The sequence below is a fragment of the Bos indicus genome, unplaced genomic scaffold (genome assembly GCF_029378745.1).
Source record: "Bos indicus isolate NIAB-ARS_2022 breed Sahiwal x Tharparkar unplaced genomic scaffold, NIAB-ARS_B.indTharparkar_mat_pri_1.0 scaffold_57, whole genome shotgun sequence".
In the NCBI taxonomy this organism is placed as follows: Eukaryota; Metazoa; Chordata; class Mammalia; order Artiodactyla; family Bovidae; genus Bos; species Bos indicus.
The window spans coordinates 209681-228957 of NW_027223722.1; the positions used below are offsets into that span (position 1 = coordinate 209681).

Below are 19277 nucleotides of genomic sequence, written 5' to 3' on the forward strand. Positions count from 1 at the left end.
GGAGCAAGGGGTTCCCTGCATCTACATTTATGCCTGGAGGTACTAGAGCTCCAGAGGTTCAGACTGTGCCCATCGTTGTAAGATGGGCTCAGTGGTCATGGAACCCATGGCAAACGTAGGTGGATTATCGCCAACATTGGCACAGTCATTATTGTGAAAGGCACCTTGGGATTCATATCCTCCTGGTCAATTCAAAGATCTGAAAGTTGTGTTCCCTTATTTAGACAGTCCAGGCCATATCTGTTGGTGCTAGTGTCATTGTTTAACCAAGAACAAAAGCAGATTGTCATCAGGGAGATATTTCTTTGTACTGGGTGACATTACCCTAAGCCTTACATTGGTTAAACCCTGTAGCACACTTTGAAGGGAAGGTGTCAAATAGATCTCACAGTGGAACTTGACACTCTGCTTGGTGACCTTGACTCTTGTTGTAAACCACTTGCACACCAGGGTCCAAGAAGGTCAACGTTTACCCCATGCTTTCTCTCCATGATGAACTGTCCCACGAAATGTATGGCTTCAATGAGTGTGAACAGACACTGACTCAGTGGACGTGCAAATATTGTTTGGACAATGAAGATTAGGAAGAAACATCACATGATAGATTATAGCTATTTGGCAAGGTAGGGGTTGAATTCAGTCCTCTAACAGAGATTGCTTTTAATTAAGAACGAAATCTCACAGGAAACATAGTAAGTGCATCAGCTGAAACTGAATCCTGGGGAGGCAGTGATCTAGGAAGAAATCCGTCAGGATAGGGCTGGTGTTGCAGAAGATATAAACAGGCAGGAGTTTCATGAGTCTCTGTCAGTGAAAGGTGGCATGCATTTCAGTGTTTCTTTTTTCCCGAACTGTTATCACTAGTTAAAATACAGAAGTTTTGTTTCATTATTTCCTGCTCCTCTGATTTGCTCTTATTTATACAAACAAGAGGATGATTCAGCAGCAACTCAGTGCATAGTTACTAATGCCTTATGCATACACTCCACCCCATGCCCCTCCAATGAAAAAGACTCCTGACAGGTTAGTGAGCACCTTACCTGTGTCCCTGTGCTGTTCTGTGTCCCTCCAGTTCCTCAAGAGGACATGGTGGTGGAACTGCCCCAGGACTGGGCTGAAGACGAGCCTCTGAAGACTGTGGACGTAAGTGCACCTTTCTTAACCGGGGCAAGGCTGCGGCTTCACTGCTTTATTTTCCTTTTAGTCGAACACAGGTATAGTAATCTGACAATTTACGTTACCACTGAGGCATGAGAATCCTTGGCTGGGAAAGTAGAGAGGATAAATCTATTATTAACACAGTCCTGATTCAAAAGGACATTTAAATAGGACAGCATCATTTATTACTGTAGGTATTTGCTCAGCAGAAAGTGTTCTTTCTTGAAAAACGATTTGTAAACATTGGTCAAATTAAAACTGAGAGATCTTATGTGAAACAGACCAGTCTTCCCAACAAAAGACTGTCTGTTTTATTTTGGAGCCACTGAAATGAAGAGTGCTAGTTACGTGAGGACAAAAAAACAGATAACAGAAGACTTAGTGCAGAAAATTCAAGATGCTGAGACACTCACTCTGTTTTCTTCTCTGCAATCACAGGAATCTGGGGAAGCCTGTGAACACGGTAAATATTCAGGGATCATCATTCTGCTGAGGGACAATCCAACTGATAAAGGTGGGGTTCTCTGACTGGCTCTGGTTGGAGAGTGGCCCTGATGCTAGATTCCTACTTAGGGTGTGAGCTGTAGGTGCACAGAAGAGACTGATCTCCCAGGAAAGAACAGTGTCTTTGTTCTATGGTACCTGGAAGCAACTACATCATTTAGATGTTGTGGGTTTGTGTGAATCAGGGTTGGGGGCCCTTGTGTGAGTCCAGGTGGTGTGATTCTGAAGTTCTGTGTCTGTGTGTGTTGCCTCTGGAGATGTTTCCCTGTTACACAGCACTAGTCAACTGTGAACTTTCTAAACACTTCTCACTACCACTGCACACTGGCCGTACATTACCTGATTCTTTCCTCAACTCAGTCTTTCCTCAAAAGTGAAAGTGAAAGTGAAAGTCATTCAGTTTGTATTCAAATCTTTGCGGCCCCACGCACTAGAGTCCATGGAATTCTCCAGGCCAGAATCCTGGAGTGGGTAGTCTTTCCCTTCTCCAAGGGATCTTCCAAACGAGGGATCAAACACAGTTCTCCAGCATTGCAGGCAGATTCTTCAACAACTGAGCTACCAGGGAATCCATTCCTCAAAATAGCTTAATATTAATTTTCCTCAGGTGAAGATGGCAATTGGACAAATGGCCCAAAATCTTAACCTCCTAGTGGAAAAGCCAAACTGAGTACCTAGGGTTGATCCAAATTTGGCTCTTCTGAATGAGTAAGCTGCTCCTACCAGTCAGCCACGTGATCCTCAGTCATGTGGAAAGGGGGTCCTGGCATCTATATCCATTCCTGGAGGTACTAGCAGGCCCAGGGGTCCAGATCATGCCCATCATTATAATTATAAGGTGGGCACAGTGGTCAAAGAACCCAGGGTAACCATAGGTGGATTATCGCCAACTTTGGCACAGTCATCATTGGGAAGAGAATCTCGGGACTCACATCCTCTTGGTAAAGTCACAGATTCTGAGTGTTGGGTGGCCTTTTGTAGAGTGTAAGCCATATGTGTTGGTGTTCCTGTCTTTGTTTACACAAGGACAAAAGCATATTATCATCAGAGGTGTATTTCATTGTACTGGGTAACATTACCATAACCTCACATTGATTAAACCCTGTAGTACACACTCGAGGGAAATGGTCAAATAAAGCTCACAGTGGAACATGATAGTCTAGTGACCATGACTCTTGTCGTAAATCTCATACACAGCTGGGTCAGAGACAGTCAGGTTCACTCCATGCTTCCTCTCCATAATGAACTGTCCCACTAAAAGTGTGACTTCTGTGAGTGTGAACCGCCACTGACTCAGTGGACTTGGAAACGTTGTTTGGAAAATCAAGCCTGGAAAACAACATCGCATGATTAATAATAGCTATTTGGAAAGGTAGTATTGAATTTAGTCCTCTAACAAGAGTTTGCTTTTAATTGAGAATAAAGTCTCACAGACTTGGTAAGTACAATAGCTGAAACAGTGGATCCTGAGGATGCAGTGATCTAGGAAGTAATCCAGAAGATAGGTGTGATTTCCCAGAAGCTCTAACAGCCAGGAGGGACATGCGTCTCTGTCATTGAAAGCTGGCATGCATTGTAATGTTTCGCTTTTCCCATTACTTTGGTTATCACCAGTTAAATGCACGCACTCTCTTTCATTGCCTTCCTGCTTGTCTCCTTTGTTGTACTTCATCCAGCAAAGAGGAGGGTTCAAGAGCAGCTCAGTCCCCAGTTACTAACCTCTCTGATGTACACATTGCACCCCATGTCCCATCAAACAAACAAACAAGAAACCTGAGATCTTTGGAAGTAGACTCTCCTCTGTCCTGATGGCCTTCTGTTTCCCTCTAGCTCCCCAGGAGCACCTCGTGGTGGAACTGCCCCAGGCTGGGGCTGAGGAAACACCTCTCCGAACCCTGGAGGTAAGCTCAACTGTTTGTGTCTCACATAGATCCTGCTTCACTTCTTTATGTTTCATTCAGCGAAATACAGTTACAGTAATCTGACAATGTATATTAGGACTTATGTATGCAATTCCTTGCTGGTGAAATATTGACGTTAATTCTGTTATCAACAGAGACCTGATTCAAAAGGACACTAAAAAATACCGTCAATTACTACTGTAGGTACTTTCCTCAGTAGAATTTTTTTCCTCCTGGAAACTGAAAGATCCTAAGTGAAAGAGCCCAGCCTTTTCAACAAGGGTCCTCTCTGTTTCCTTTTGGAACGATTGATTTTTTTAAGAGTTTAGTTACCTGAGGAAAACAAAAACTCAGATAACATAAAAGTTACTGCAAAGAACACATGGTGCTGGCAACCCTCACACTGTTCTCTTCTCTCTAATCACAGGCAGCCGGAGCAGCCAATGAACATGGTAAATACTCACTGACCGTCCCTCTGCTGAGGAACAATTTAGCTGATGATTCTGGGGCTCTCTTGCCAGCTAGCTTTGCAGAGTCACCCTGATGCTGGATTCCTATGGGTGTGAGGACTGGGGGTCCAGAGAAGAGACTGATCTCCCAGAAAAGAACAATGTCAGTGTTCTATGGTACTTGGAAACAGCTACATCGTTTAGATACTGTGGCTTTGTGTGAATCAGGTTTGTGGGCCCATGTTTGGGCCCATGTGTTGTGATTCTGAAGCTCTGTGTGTGTGTGTTTCCTCAGGCGATGTGTCCCTCTTACACAGCGCAAGTCAACTGTGAACTGTCTCAACACTTCTCATCAACACTGGACATTGTCTATATATTACCTGACTCTTCCCTCAACTCAGCCATTCCTCAAGTTTGGTTAATATTCATTGTCCTCAAATGGAGATGGTGCTGAGAAAAGCAGTCCAAGCTCTTGATGTCCTAAGTGGACAAGCCAAACTGGGAACCTATGGGTGGTCCCAGTGTGTCTGCTCTAGACGCCTGACCTGCACTTATTGCTCAGCCATGGTCCTCACTCATGGAGAAAGGGGTCCCTGCATCTACGTCCATGCCTGGAGGTACTAGAGCTCCAGAGTTCCAGACTCATTTTAAGGTGGGGTCAGTTGTCCTGAAACCCAGGGCAACCAAAGGTGGATTAACAGCCAACTTTGGCACAGTCATCAGGGTAAAAGGCACCATGTGGTCGTATCTTCCTGGTCAGCTCTCAGATCTTGAGAGTTGTGTGGCCTTGTGCAGACAATGTTGGTCATATGTGTTGATCCTAGTGTCATTGCTTAAACAAGAACAAGAGCAGATCCTATCAGGGAAAAATTTCATTGTACTGGGTGACATTACCATAAACTTACATTGATTAGACCCTGTATCACACAGTCAATGGAAGGTGTCAAATAGATCTCACAGTGGAACTTGGTAGTTAGTCTAACGACCATTCCTTTTGTTGTAATCTCCTGAACATTGTTGTAATCCTGGGTTAGACAAAGTCAGCGTTCAGCCTATGTTTCCTCTCTACAACGAACTGTCCCACTAAATGTATGACTTCTGTGAGTGAACAGCCACTGACTCAGTGGACATGGAAACATTGTTTGGAAAATGAAGACTGGGAAAGAATATCACATGGTTAATAGTAGCTCTTTGGAAAGGTAGGATTGAATTCAGTCCTCTAACAGAGTTTGCTTTTTATCAGGAACAAAGTCTGAGAGAAAACATTCTAAATTCAGTAGCTACAAATGTGGATCCTGGGGAGGTGATGATCTGAGAAAAAATCCAGAAGACAGGGACCATTTAACAGATGCTCTAAACAGGCAGGAGGTTCATGGGTCTCTGTCACTGAAAGCTGGCATGCATTTTAGTGTTACTTTTTTCCCCATCATTTACGTTATCCCTAGTCAAAACGCAGAAACTATTTCATTTCTTTCCTTCTCCTCTCCTTTGCTCTCCTTCATCCAGCAAAAAGGATGATTCAACAGCAGCTCGGTCCATAGCTACTAACCTCCCTCATGCATACACTCGACCCTATGTCCCCATGAAATAAAAGGAAAAAAAAAAGAAGAAAGAAATACTGAGTGATTGATAAGCATCCTCACCCATGTCCTGACTGCAACTCTGTGTCCCTCTAGCTCCCCAAGAAGACCTGGTGGAGAAACTGTGCTTTCTATAATCAACTTTCCCGCTATACATATTGCCCTTGTGAATGTGGACAGGAACTGACTCAGTGGATATGCACACTATAAAAAACAAATATTGATAGAAAAATATGATATCATTCATAGTGGCTCTTATTAAATGGCAGGAATTCAGTATTGCCAAATACTGCATATTTGATTTCATTTAAGAAAATTGGTTAGTGAATTAAGAGAATAGCACACTTTGCCCAATATTGAATTCAGTTCCCTAACAGAGATCACTTTTAATCAAGTACAAAGTCTCATACAAAACATGATGATTAGAATATCAGCAACTATAGATCCTGGAGAAGAGTGATCTGGGAAAAATCAAGGGACAGTGGTAATTTAGCAGGACCTCACAATAAGCAGGAGGAGTCACGGGTCTCTTTCATCGAACAATACACACATTTTAGAGCTTTCCTTTTTTTAAATTGAATATTTCATGTTGATTAGGTTCCTCTAGCTAGAAAGCCAAAGTACTATTTTCATTTCCTTCTTCCTCTCCTTTACTTTCCTTCCTCCTCCAAAGAGGATGGATGAACACAAGTTCACCTCATGCTTAATAACCTCCCACATCTGGACACACCACCCCGTGTCCACACAAAGAGAAAACCCCCTGCATGATTCCTGAACAGCCTCACCAGTGTTCTAACAGCTACTCTGTGTCCCTCTAGACTTCACTGAGGACCTGCCAGTCAACCCACCATGTGACAACACAGAAGAGACTCAGTGTTTCTCCAAGGCAAGCTGTTTTTTTTTTTTTTTTTTGGTATGAGATAGAAATATTTTTTCATTTCTCTTTCAGTAGAATTAAGTTGTGACTCTGATGGTTTTTGTTTCATATAGAGACAGTTCCCTTTGTTGGGATAATGTAGACGAGAGTCTTATTACCAACTCATGATTCCTCAGTCCACAAGATACTAAAATTGTTAGCATCCATTACACTGTGTAGAGTACAGATTTCTCTCTCCTGCAGCAACATTTCTTCTAGGAAAAGAATTGTGCAATTTCCAGCCTAAATGGACTTGGAGTTCCATCCTCCAGGCACAGGTCATGCCTTTCATCCTGAGTATGTATGGGCTGATCTTGCTGGGTTCCCTGGACTCCACACTGCTCCTCATCAGGTTTTCTACTGTCACCAAATGAACCAAAGACTGTGCATCTATGTGATCTTACCCTCATAGCGTCTTCTCTTCTGTACTTGCAGGTGGCCCTTTCAGGATGTGAAAGTGGTATGTATTCTAGAATCGTTCCCTTTGTGAGAAAAAACTTTGTAGATGAGAAAGTTGGGGCTTTCTCGCTGGTTTTAGTGTAGAGGCCAAACTGATTCCAAATTCCTGCTGGGAATGAGTATAGGGGCCCTGGTGATAGAAAGTAATTTACAAGAGATCAATGTGGATGATTACTGTAATTCCAGGAAGAAGCTGTATTATGGTTAATAGTATAGGTTTCTGTCCATGGGACTGGATGTGTTTTTATGTATAATGAATAGTGTGATTCTTTGTGTGTTTGAATTTGTGGGTTGTGTTTTCCAAAATATCTGTCACCCTAAACGTCACTGTTAGTGGTGTCAGCCCCAAAATATTTCCCATCACAATGTACCATGAATGTTTATGTGTATAAAAATAAAACAAAGTATATACATTCACTGTATCCATTGATTTTATACCAAGTGAACATCCTTTTCCCAGGAAGACAAATCCCATCACTACTGAGGAAGATGTTTACAGGATTCTTCTTAATTTTTATTAAAATTTTTATTGGCTGTTCTTGGCCTTCGTTGCTGCCGAGGCTTCTTTCTACTTATGGAGAGCAAGGGCAACTCTCTAGTTGTGGTGCGTAGGCCTCTCACTTTAGTGGCTTGTTTGTTGCAGAGCATGGCTTCCAGGGCTCTTGGGCTTCCATAGTTTGGCACGTGGCCTCAGTAGTTGTGGTACATGGTTTAGTTGCTCCACAGCATGTGGAATCTTTCCAGACCAGGGGTTGAACTCCTGTCTCCTGCATTGTCAGGGAGATTCTTAACCACTGAGCCACCATAGAAGTCCTATAAGATTCTTAATGAGCAAAACTGTTTCAGAATCCCCTTTACTGGGTCAACCACACCTTCATTTAATAGTAAATCTCATCACTTAGTAGGTCTTGTAGGATTTTGATTGCTCATGATTCACCAGTCTGCCACTTCCCTCATTCAAACTCTTTCTGTTGGAGCCTCAGAATGAATCTCTCCCCCTCATCCAAGGCCCCCAGTACTGGGGAGGCACCTTCCTTCTGCAGGCAGCCCCTGGTACCCAAAAGCAACACCCAGTTTCAGAGGAATCTGAGAAAGGAAGAGGCTCCAGGCATAAATGGAGGAAGTTCATTCCAGCTTTGCCTCTTACCCTTTGAAGTGTCCAGTCTGTCCTGTTAACTCAATGCACCATGTTGTTTAGCACGTCTCTAGAATTTTCCATACTGCCACTAAAATCCTGTAACCCTTGAGAGACACTCCCTGTGTCAACCTCTTCCCAGGTCTTGGATCCACCCTTTTATTCTCTGCTTCCCTGAACTTTGCTTTCCATATGGCAGGTAAATGGAATTGTTCAGTATTTGTCCTCCTGCGACTAGCTTATTTCATCCTTACCAGTAGCTTCCCACTTTGCTTCAAATGACAGGATTGCCTTCATTTTTAAAGACTCAATCACATTCCAGTGTATGTATGCACCACATTTTCTTTCTTGATTTATCTGCCCTTGGACACTGAGCAGTTTTTCTATCTTGATTGTTGTGTACGATGCAACAATGGGTATGAGATTATAGGTATCTCCTGAAACATTCTAGTTTTATCTCCTTTGGAAATAAACTCAAATAAATGATTGCTGGATCATATGATAATCTTAATAGTTTTTTGAGGGACTTCCAAACTGTTCTATAATGGCTATGCCGTTTATCATTCCTACCAACAGGCACGGAAGTTCCACTTCTCTACATATTTGCCAACATCTGTTATTTTCTTCATATAATACACCTCCTGAAAGGTGATATCTCCTTTTGACTTGGTTTCCATTTCCACTAAGTACCCCACTTGCTACTTAGTGATGCTAAGCATATTTCCTATGTATATTGATCACTTCTATGTCTTCTATGAAGAAATGTCTATGGAAGCTTTTGAACATGTTTTAAAGTCAGTTATTTGCCTGATATTATTGTGAAGTTGTGTTTTAGCAGTTGCTTTTATATTCGGGATATTGGCCCTTTATTCAGATACAAAGTTTGCAGATACTTCTTTGATTCTATAGGTTGCCTGTCTATTGATTTTTGAGGAGACGATCCTTTCACTTGATAATTTTAGAACCTTAGCAAATATCATTTGGCCACAGGGGTCAGTGTATTCAAGATTCCCTCCTTACGATTCATTGGTCTCTCTGCCTATTTAGCTGCAGGTAGAACACAGTTTTGACTGCTGTGGCATTCTTGCCTGTTCTGAATTTAGGAAGCCTGAAGGCCCCATTGTTGTTCTTTGCTCTCAAGACTGCTTTTGTTCTTTGGGTTTCTTCTGAGTTCCGTAGTTTGGGAGATTTTTTTTTTTCCATTTTATTAAAATGACATGGGATTTTGTAAGTGGTTTCAATATATATGTACATCACTTTTAGGAGTATAGGAAGGTCAACAACACTAAAATATTCCAGTCTATGAATATGGTACGGTATTCTGATTACTTGTCTCTTCTTCTTTTAACAGTGTTCTATGGTTTCCAGTGCACAAAACTTTCACTTCCTAATAAGCCCTTTCCACTGCCTTGCTTGGGTCCTCTAGAATCAGGGATGGGAAAGATGGGCTCATGAAGACAGTGAATATTCCTCCCTTCCCTCCATACCTACTTTCTGGTTACTTGTAGTACACGAGTGCTGGGCCATGCCCTTTACCTCTGCCCACAAATGAGCTCCCTCCTGAGAATTTTCTTTGAATCTGAGTGTTCACCTTACTAGGGCTTCACTGGTAGCTCAATTGTTGAAGAATCTGCCTGCAACGCAGGAGATCCTGTTTCGATTCCTGAGTCAGGGCGATCTGCTAGAGAAGGGATAGTCTACCCCCTCCAGTATTCTCGAGCTTCACTTGTGGCTCAGCTGGTAAAGAATCCGCCTGAAATGTAGGAGACCCGAGTTCAATTCCTGCGCTGGGAAGATGCCCTGGAGATGGGAACGGCTACCCACTCCAGCACTATTGGGATGTTCACAAGCACTCTCCCAGTGCCTGGACTGGGTTCAAGAGCCCCAGATTTACCTGCATATGAATGATCTTATCAGGCCATCATATCATCTGGAATAAATGAAAAATAGAACAGGCAATTAGTTGCCTTTTCCTTGTCTGTGGAGCCCTTAGAGCTGAACTTTCCAGTGTAGTAGCCATTAGCTAGAGCTGCCTATCTATAATTAACATATTTCAACAATACTTAACTTGTTATATTGAAACAATCACAAAAAGCACACATAGCTTGGTCACACTAGCCATATTTCAAAAGTGTCCATAAGCATTGGCATTTCAGCTTCGTAAGCTTGAATATAAGAGCTCTATTGGGCCTGTAGAAGTAGAAGGTTAAAAGGTAATTTTCTCAGCCTCTTTCTCATGTGAATATGTTCAAATGTGATCACCGTCCTGTTGAAGGGCTCTGACTCCACAAAGCACAGGGAAGGTCTAAGCCTGGAAGGAAGACCGGGGAGATGCTGTGTGAGCCAAGTGGGGGAGGAGAAATGGGTAGCTCAACTTGTGTAATAACTGTATTATTGCTCATGGTTATCTTTCTACAGAGTGTTTTGTGGAAAACGTTAGCAGCAGTGATGCGGAAGAGAATGCAGGTAGGGAACAACTCTCAGGTGGGATTTAGAGGGAGAGGGTTCCTGGACCATTTGAGTTAGACCTGCTTCTTCAGAGATGAATATAAACCGAGGAAGAAGAAGGAAATATGTGTAGAGTTGTAGTTTGTTCTTTTCGTATTTTAACAATATAATAGAGCTATGTGTCCATGTAGTTTATTCTGTTGTGCTTATAGTCATTTCTTCTTGCTTTTCCATTTAGAAATATCCTTTCTCACAAGACTCCTTGTTCCTTGCCCTTTCACCTGCCAAATATGAAAGCTTGGCTTCTGGTTATTACCTGCAGTGTAGTATACACGAAGGACTTTGGCTTCATGTTTAAATTCTCCTATGATGGCCATATCCTAGTGGCACAAAAGTCTCATAGTCACTTGACACTGGAGACCAAGTTCTGGCAGTGAGTGTCAGGTTGTGGGTGAGATAAGAACTCTCTCCCTGTGCATTTTCAGGACGTGTGGCCTGCCCTCATGTTTGTCCTCACTGTTTATTCCTCATGTAAAGGGTGCTCTCAGGGTTGAATGAGTCAGAACACACGTGCTCCTGAGTCCCTGCCTGGGCTGAGTCTGCTGGAGTTCCTCTCAGAACCACACCTCCCCAAGGATGCTGTGCTGAAGGTGCTACCACGTGAGAGCAGCCCATGTGTTCCTAGAGACCAGCATGGCTGCAGATTCTAGAGACTGTGAAGGGGCTGTTGGCTTTCTTTACACATGTTCTAGGAGCCCTACTGACCTGGTCTTCTGGGACTGACCAAACCTAGGTCAGAGACTCAGAGCGGCAGGACTCAGTGTGATTGCTCATCTTAGAACCCAATACTCCCTCCAGACAGAAGCTCTCGGTGGTTTTGATCACAATCTTTGCACACTCCTCAACTCGTTTATTTACCTTTCATTTTTTTTAATTGTTTTACATTTGAGTTGTGGTATTTTCTTATATACTTTGAGTATGATCTCCCTTTCTGATATATTGTTTGTAATTTTTCTGTAGGTTATCTTTTCATCCTACTGACTGTTGAAGAGACTATGCTTTCACTCTTTTCTTGTCTTAGAAACTTGGTGAATTTCATTTGACCCTATAAACATGAGTTTACTTGGGGCTCTTTGTTCTGGTCTTTAGGGCTATGCATGTGTTCCTATGTCACTATCATACAGCTTTGATCCCTATATCTTTGTACTGTATTTTGAAATCAGGAGGTGAGAAAATTTGAAATTAGTTCTCCAGATTATTGTGTCTGTTTGGAGTCCTTAGGGGTTCCATATATATTTTTGGATTTCTTTTTTCCATTTCTGGCTAAATGAAATTGAAAGTGTTTGCCTCTATCCTGTCTTAGGGTCTGGGAAACTTAAGGTGTTGCTGAGAGCATTAAGTATCTCCCAGGCCACTGAGGTCACGTCAGGCAACAGGATAGTCTCTGTTATGTGAACTTTTTGTCCTTCCCTCCCTTAGGACTCAGAAGATTCTCATGTCCATGTCAGGCCCTTCCTGAGAGTGATGGATTGTTTAATTAAATAATGGACTCATTAGAGACTGTGGCCATACACACATGGTCCTTCTTCTAATGTTTCCATGTTGGAGAACTCTAGGGTTGGTGGAGGCTCAAGGAGGAAGGAAAAGAACAGTGACTAGAGGAGAGAAATGATGAAGGAAGTAGAGGGGAAACAGCGGGAGAAAGAGGCAAGCAAGGTCATGGGCAGAGATGCATGGAGACAGTGACCACCTGGAGGAGGAACACGTGGAAATGATGTCATTACTCGTCACTCGTAGACAAGCTGAGGGTGGCAACAGGATGTTGGATGTCAAAGATCCACTTTTTCATTGCAGAAGTGAAACACTGAGGCCCTGGGAGGTCCCTGGAGACAAGGGCACCAGGGGTCCCAAGACCAGGTTGTGAGGAGCACAGGGTCCCCTGGTCACATCCTGACTCTAAATCTCCCCTTTGCTTTCCCACAGCCACTCCAGATGAGTGCTGCCCTCAGACACCAAGAAACTGCATGGTGCATATTGAGGATTTGGAGGAGAGCAAGACTGTAGAGGTCATTTATTTCTTCTTTCATATCTTTTAGAAATGTTCTCTCTTATCCTGATCAATAGACTCTTCTTTGCAACCCTTCCGTTTCTCCTCTTTCCCTCTTTTTCTGATTAGCCTTCTGCAGGACCTGGTGTCTTATAAGCACTTGGGGACCTAGGAGCTTACATAAAATCTATGAATCTATCTTCAGCCCTATTCCCCCATTTTCTGAGCATTTCCCTACTCCTGTCCTCATGTCTGCACCCTTGAACCTGGCTTTGTCACCATGAGTGGCCTGAGCAGGAGCTGAGGCTGGAGTCAGCAGGTCTGGACCCACACAGCTGAAGGGCCCCCATGAAGTCTGCACTGCCTTGAGCTACCCCATATGGTTGCTTTCCTACCCTGGGAGGGATTAGACCTGCTTGACTGATCTCTTCCTTCCAGATACCAAAAAGATCTCTGGTCATCTTTTTGAAGACTGCTTCAGGAGAAGTCAGCAGCGATGATGAGGAAGACCTGGAAGAGCAAGAGTGAACGTGGGACCTGGGGTGAAAGGTGAGGCAGACGAGGGCCTGTGTCTCTGTCATGACCCCATTCACTTGTTGGTGCTTCAGAATCACCAGCAGAAACCATGGGGTCTGCTTCTGAGGGTTATCACAAACGTAGAGACAAGAGGGTGGTAACACTCTGTGCAGAGGAGTGGAGGATGCCCTGAGCATGTCTCCCCAGGGCACAGGTGCCATCCAGAGATGCCCCCGAGGTTGCAGGACTGGCTTCTCTGGCAGCTCTTACATTTGCAGAGAGGCTGAGGGGCACTGTGGGGCCACCGTGTGCAGGAGTCCAGGAGCTGCTGTTCCAGAGTGCTCTCTTTAAAGATCTCCCCGTGGGGGTTTCCTCATCTCCCTCTGCAGGATCCAGCTCTGCCCTCCCAACCCTGCTAAAGGCAGCAGGGGGAATCCCTAGTCCATCACCAGCTGCAGAGAGAGGTTGGGGCAGCCCTGCCCTCCCCAGTTCTGGGCTCTGGGAACAGAGTGAAGGAGACACAGGTGCCCAGAGGTCATGCAGGCAGGGCATTACCTGGCAGCTCTGCATCCCTCTGGGTGCTCCCTGGTCCTGAGGGTCCCAGCCAGCCTGGGGGTGCCCAAGTCTGGGGTTTCTCAGGATCTGGAACCCTGGGGTCCTAGGTCACCTCAGGGCAGCATCTCTCAACCTGAATTTGGAGGTTCTGTAGATTTTTCTGTGTATGTGTCCAACTGAAGACACATCAGAAAGCAATTTAGTCCTTTGTGCACTTGGGATGGTGGTGCTAGTGGTAAAGAACCCTCCTGCCAATGCAGGAGACACAAGAAAAGGGTTTGATCCCTGGGTATGGAAGATCCACTGGAGAAGTAGATGGCAACCCACTCGAGTGTTCTTGTGTGAAGAATCCCAGTGACTGAGGAACCTGGTGAGCTATCATCCATAGGGTTGCGCAGACTCAGACATGACTCAGGCGACTGAGCCGCACACTTGGGATGAGTGGCAGGATTCAAGTTACTCATGTTCCTTTTATTTTCTTCCCAAGTCTGTCATTAATAACATATCTTGTTTTATTATAGTTTGAAAAGAAATGTTTTCTCTCAAATTTCAATGTTGCGATATGCTAAACAGTTAAAATGTACTTTTTATAATATAAAACCAGTTTAAAGGCAGAAACCTCAGGAGAGTTTGGTTGGGGCTTAGAAATAATTATTCAGGAAAACAGAGATTCCAGGTGATTGTCCATTTCCAATGCTCAGGTCTCAGGAGCAGTTGTACTGTGTAGGATGGGTGGGCAAGTTCTCCTACCCTCTGTGTCATCTGACCTCCTGCTCCTCCCAGGGCCTAGAGGGAAGGGGGGACCCAAACTTTCAATCCTGAATCCCAAGTCCCCTGTTCCTTTGCCTGAGTCTCACTGTCCAGGGGACCCATCAGTTGAGGTTTGCCAGCCAGATGCCCAGGTGTACTTGCTCCTGGGGGACATTTCTAGACACTCCTCACTAACAGACAACACCCTCAGCAAAGAGCAGCAAACAGACCCAGTGCCTTGCAGATCTGAGCTCCAAAGCCAAGTCTAGATGCTGGGAAGTCTTCTGGGTCCTGCACACCCTCCCCAGGGAGCCCTCCTCTGTCTGACTCTGCATCTTCCAGGGACTCCATCACCTGTTTTGGTGTTGCAGTCTCTGCTCTGAATCCCTGAAGACCTGGACCTGGACATCATCCTGGACCCCAGAGGTGGTGGAGCCCCCACAGCACCAGGAGCCTCATCTGGACCAGATCAGGGGAGGCCTCATTGCCTCTCTCCTGAGAGTCCTCATTTAGTACAGCTTCATTTGTTTTGCTCTGTCGATTTAGTATTAGTTTTATCTACAGTTTTATCTTTTTGTTCTGTATATATCTATATGTTCCATATTTATAAGTAAGTTTTTTCATTAAATGTTTTTATCTATTTACTTTCAAAATAACTTTTTGTAAAAACACATATGTATAAAGTAACCCCGTCAACAGAGGTAGAACTTAAGAAATTGTCTTAAGCCAGTCACCTTAGTGTCTACCACTGGGATCATTTCCCCCTTCATACAACTCAGTCTTTGTAGTTTAAGAAACTGCAAATTTATTTCTAACATCTATCCTTCTGTCATTGTCTTTTAGAATTCTGTTTTCTCATATCTGCTCATTCCAGTAGTCATAGGAGATCAATATTACCCTTTCAAGACTTGCATGTCAGGATTTTTCAGAACTCAGTCTGCTTTCAGGGTAAAAAGTTCATGATCCATCATTGATCTCCATTTGTAGCTTAAGCATGTTTCTCTCTTTTCTTCTGACACAGAGGATTTCTCTCCAAAAAGGCTCTTTACATTTTAGTTGTCATTCCCTTATATTTCTCCTGCTCTTTTATTCCAGCTGCCCAAAGGACTATTCTCATTAACTGTATTCTCATGGTGTTCATTTGTCTCCCAAACTCATTTATTTTATAAGGTAAGTTTGTAAGTCTTAATCTCTCTCACCCAGCTCTCTCATCACCACATCCCTCTCCTCCCTGTAAATCACTTCTTTGTTCTCTGTTTCAATGACTACATTACTGTTCAGTTATTTTGGTTCACTGGTTTTGATTTTCAGTTTCCACATTCAAGTGACATCATACTGTATTTGTCACTCTGTCTGACTTATTTTCCTTAGCATAAAACCCTCTAGGTCCATCCATTTTCTCACAAATGACAAGATTTTATTCTTCTTTTTGGCTGAGTAATAATCCATGCATACCACAGCTTATTCATTCATCTCTTGATACACACTTTGAAAAAATACCCATAAATGGAATTGTTCAATCATATGGTATTTCTGTTTTTTCATTTTTGGGAAAACTCCATACTTAGAGGATATAACCTAAGATATTACCCAACAATTCACCCTAATATCTAAAGTGCATATTTTCTAAATAACTGAATTATTTAGACTGACAATTCAGTTCAGTTCACTTCAGTTCAGTCACTCAGTCGTGTCCAGTTCTTTGGGACCCCATGGACTGCAGCACACCAGGCCTCCCTGTCCATCACCACTCCAGGAGTTTACTCAAACTCATGTCCGTTGAGTGGGTGATGCCGTCCAACCAACTCATTCTCTGTCATCCCCTTGTCCTCCTGCCTTCAGTCCTGCCCAGCATCAGGGTCTTTTCAGTGAGTCAGTTCTTCCCATCAGGTGGCCAAAGTATTGGAGTTTCAGCTTCAGCATCAGTCCTTCCAATGAATATTCAGGGCTGATTTCCTTTAGGATGGACTGGTTTGATCTCCATTCAGTCCAAGGGACCCTCAAGAGTCTTCTCCAACACCACAGTTCAAAAGCATCACTCCTCGGTGCTCAACATTCTTTAAGGTCCGAATCTCGCATCCATTCATATTCATAACTACTGGAAAAACCATAGCTTTGACCACAAAGACTTTTGTTGGCAAAGTAATGTCTCTGCTTTTTAATATGCTGTCTAGTTTGGTCATAACTTTTCTTCCAAGGAGTAAGTGTCTTAAATTCATGGCTACAGTCACCATCTGCAGTGATTTTGGAGCCCCCCCAAAAATAAAGTCTGCCACTGTTTCCATTGTTTTCCCATCTGTTTGGCATGAAGTGATTGGACCAGATGCCATGATCTTTGTTTTCTGAATGTTGAGCTTTAAACCGTTTTTTTCACTCTCCTCTTTCACTTTCATCAAGAGGCTCTTTAGTTATTCTTTGCTTTCTGCCATGAGGGTGGTGTCATCTGCATATCTGAGGTTATTGATATTTCTCCCAGCAATCTTGATTCCAGCTTGTGCTTCAGCCAGCCCAGTGCTTCTCATGATGTACTTTGCATATAAGTTAAATAAGCAGGGTGACAATATATAGCTTTTGATGTACTCGTTTCCTGATTTGGAACCAGTCTGTTGTTCCTTGTCCAGTTCTAACTGTTGCTTCCTGACCTGCATACAGATTTCTCAAGAGGCAGGTCTGGTGTTCTTGTATTCCCGTCTCCTTAAGAATTTTGCAGACTTTGTTACTGTCCACCAGAATCGAAGGCTTTGACATAGTCAATAAAACAGAAGTAGATATTTTTCTGGAACTCTCTTACTTTTTAAGTGATTAAACGGATGTTGGCAATTTGATCTCTGGTTCCTCTGCCTTTTCTAAATCAGTTTGAACATCTGGAAGTTCACAGTTCACGTACTGTTGAAGCCTGGCTAGGAGAATTTTGAGCATTACTTTACTAGTGTGTGAAATGAGTGCAATTTTGTGGTAGTCTGAGCATTCTTTGGCATTGCCTTTCTTTGGGATTGGAATTAAAGTTGACCTTTTCCAGTCCTGTGTCCACAGCTGAATTTTCCAAATTTGTTTGGCATATTGAGTGTAGCACTTTAACCTTGAAATGAAAGCTGCTCAGTTGTGTCCAACTCTTTGCATCCCCGTGGACTATGCACTCCATGGAATTCTTCAGGCCAGAATACTGGAGGAAGTAACCTTTCCCTTCTCCAAGAGATCATCCCAACCCAGGAATGGAACCCAGGTCTCCTGCCTTACAGGCAGATTCTTTACCAGCTGAGCCACAAGGGAAGCCCTTTTCTATATTAACACTATTGAAAATCTTGCTTTTATGTATATTCCTCACCAATCGATACTGTGTAAGATGATACATGGTAGACTGTGGAAGAATTCTTATCCCCTCTCTAACGCATGATGCTAATTTCAAGTATTCATTTAAGCTTTCCTTGATTACTTATTATAACATGCTCTATCATAGTAAAGAAAAACTAGCTAATGTTATCTTGGATGTAGCTTAGGTAATAGAAAGGGCAAAGGTTGAAATTTTCTGATTAATATTCAAAGAGTAAGAAAACCTATCTAGCAGATTAAATAGGCAATCATTCCTCATTGCAGTAAATCCATGATTATTAAATGACACTAATGACAGATGTTGTTTTACAACTTGAGCTCTGTGCAACTCTTCTCAAAATTTGCTTTGAGACATATTGGAATGTCTTCTACTTGTGGAGCATAAAATTGGCACAATCCGGTCTTTCCCTTGGTGTTGATAAGCCTTAAAAACGTGGTGGTTTAAAGACTTGGACTCCATCCAAGTTGGTCTTAATTTTAGTTTACTACCCAGCATAGAAATGTCAACCCACTTTCCATGCCCATTCTGGCCTGGAAAATCCCATGGACTGAGGAGCCTGGTAGGCTACAGTCCGTGGGGTTGCAAAGAGTCAGACATGACCGAGCGACTTCACTTTCACTTTCGCCCAGCATAGAGCATTCCTAGGACTTCTTTGACCCTTATCATTCTTTAACATGAAAATACATAACTGTGATATGGTAATAAGTATCTCAAATAACATGAAAATATGTAATTTTGGCACAGTAGTAAATATCTTAAATCGTACTGATGTACCATTTACTATATGGTCTCTCCTTTGGTCACTGGTATGCAAAACTGAGCTTGCAAGTCTGGACTCTTCTGATTTGACAAGATGACTCATTTTGCATAGTTCAGATTGATCAACTAATATTAGACTCAACTCGATGGGAAAGTTGTTCAGTTGTGTCTGACTCTTAGCAGCCCCGTGGACTGTAGTCTGCCAGGCTCCTCTGTCCATGGGGGCCAGAATACTGGAGTGGGTAGCTGTTCCAGGGAATCTTCCCAACCCAGGGATCAAACCCAGGTCTCCCGCATTGCAGGTGGGATCTTTACCATCTGAGCCACAAGGGAAACTACCCACTCCAGTATTCTTGATCTTCCCTGGTGACTCAGCTGCTAAAGACTAAGTTCTTGCAACTTGTCATATGTGATTATGAGCTGATTTGGGGGTGAGTTGACTATTAAGGTAGAAATTCCTGTTTGTGTACTAGGTTGTGTCTAAAGGCACATTTAAAAACATTTTGTTATATTTCATTGATATTTATTGTATTCTAGAAGTTTTTGAAAGTGTAAATGTACTTAAAGTAATCCAGGATGTAGAAAATACAGGCATTCTATCTACCTTTTTTTGCCTGTAGTTGGTGCCAAGAGACATAGCAATAATGTAGAAAAAGAGTCTTTCCTTTAACTCACATTAACTTCATGAAATAATGCCTACAAGCTGAGAGTTCTAGCTACCAGATACCCTAACCACCCTAAGACTGCTTCGGCCTCTGTTACTGTGATG

General features: G+C 43.0%; 1 protein-coding gene and 1 long non-coding RNA gene across 3 annotated transcripts in view; both read left to right on the plus strand.

The window, feature by feature from the left end:
• The window catches only part of LOC139182007 (uncharacterized), a 155733-nt gene extending 138296 nt beyond the window's left edge, over window positions 1-17437 (plus strand). Inside the window, exon 15 of one of the 2 annotated variants that reach the window (XR_011565610.1) lies at window positions 14831-14894. Coding sequence is in view for 1 of the 2 variants with exons in the window: in XM_070785479.1 (XP_070641580.1) it covers window positions 14831-14931 (101 nt within the window). In the remaining variant the exon portion in view is untranslated. Of the gene's footprint in view, window positions 1-14830 lie in introns of both variants that reach the window. The other variant, XM_070785479.1, reaches the window with a different exon arrangement.
• LOC139182008 (uncharacterized) lies at window positions 7143-14819 on the plus strand. Its single transcript, XR_011565611.1, has 3 exons — window positions 7143-10568; window positions 12534-12616; window positions 13036-14819. It is a non-coding gene; the product is annotated as an uncharacterized lncRNA (long non-coding RNA).
• Window positions 17438-19277: the final 1840 nt, after the last annotated feature.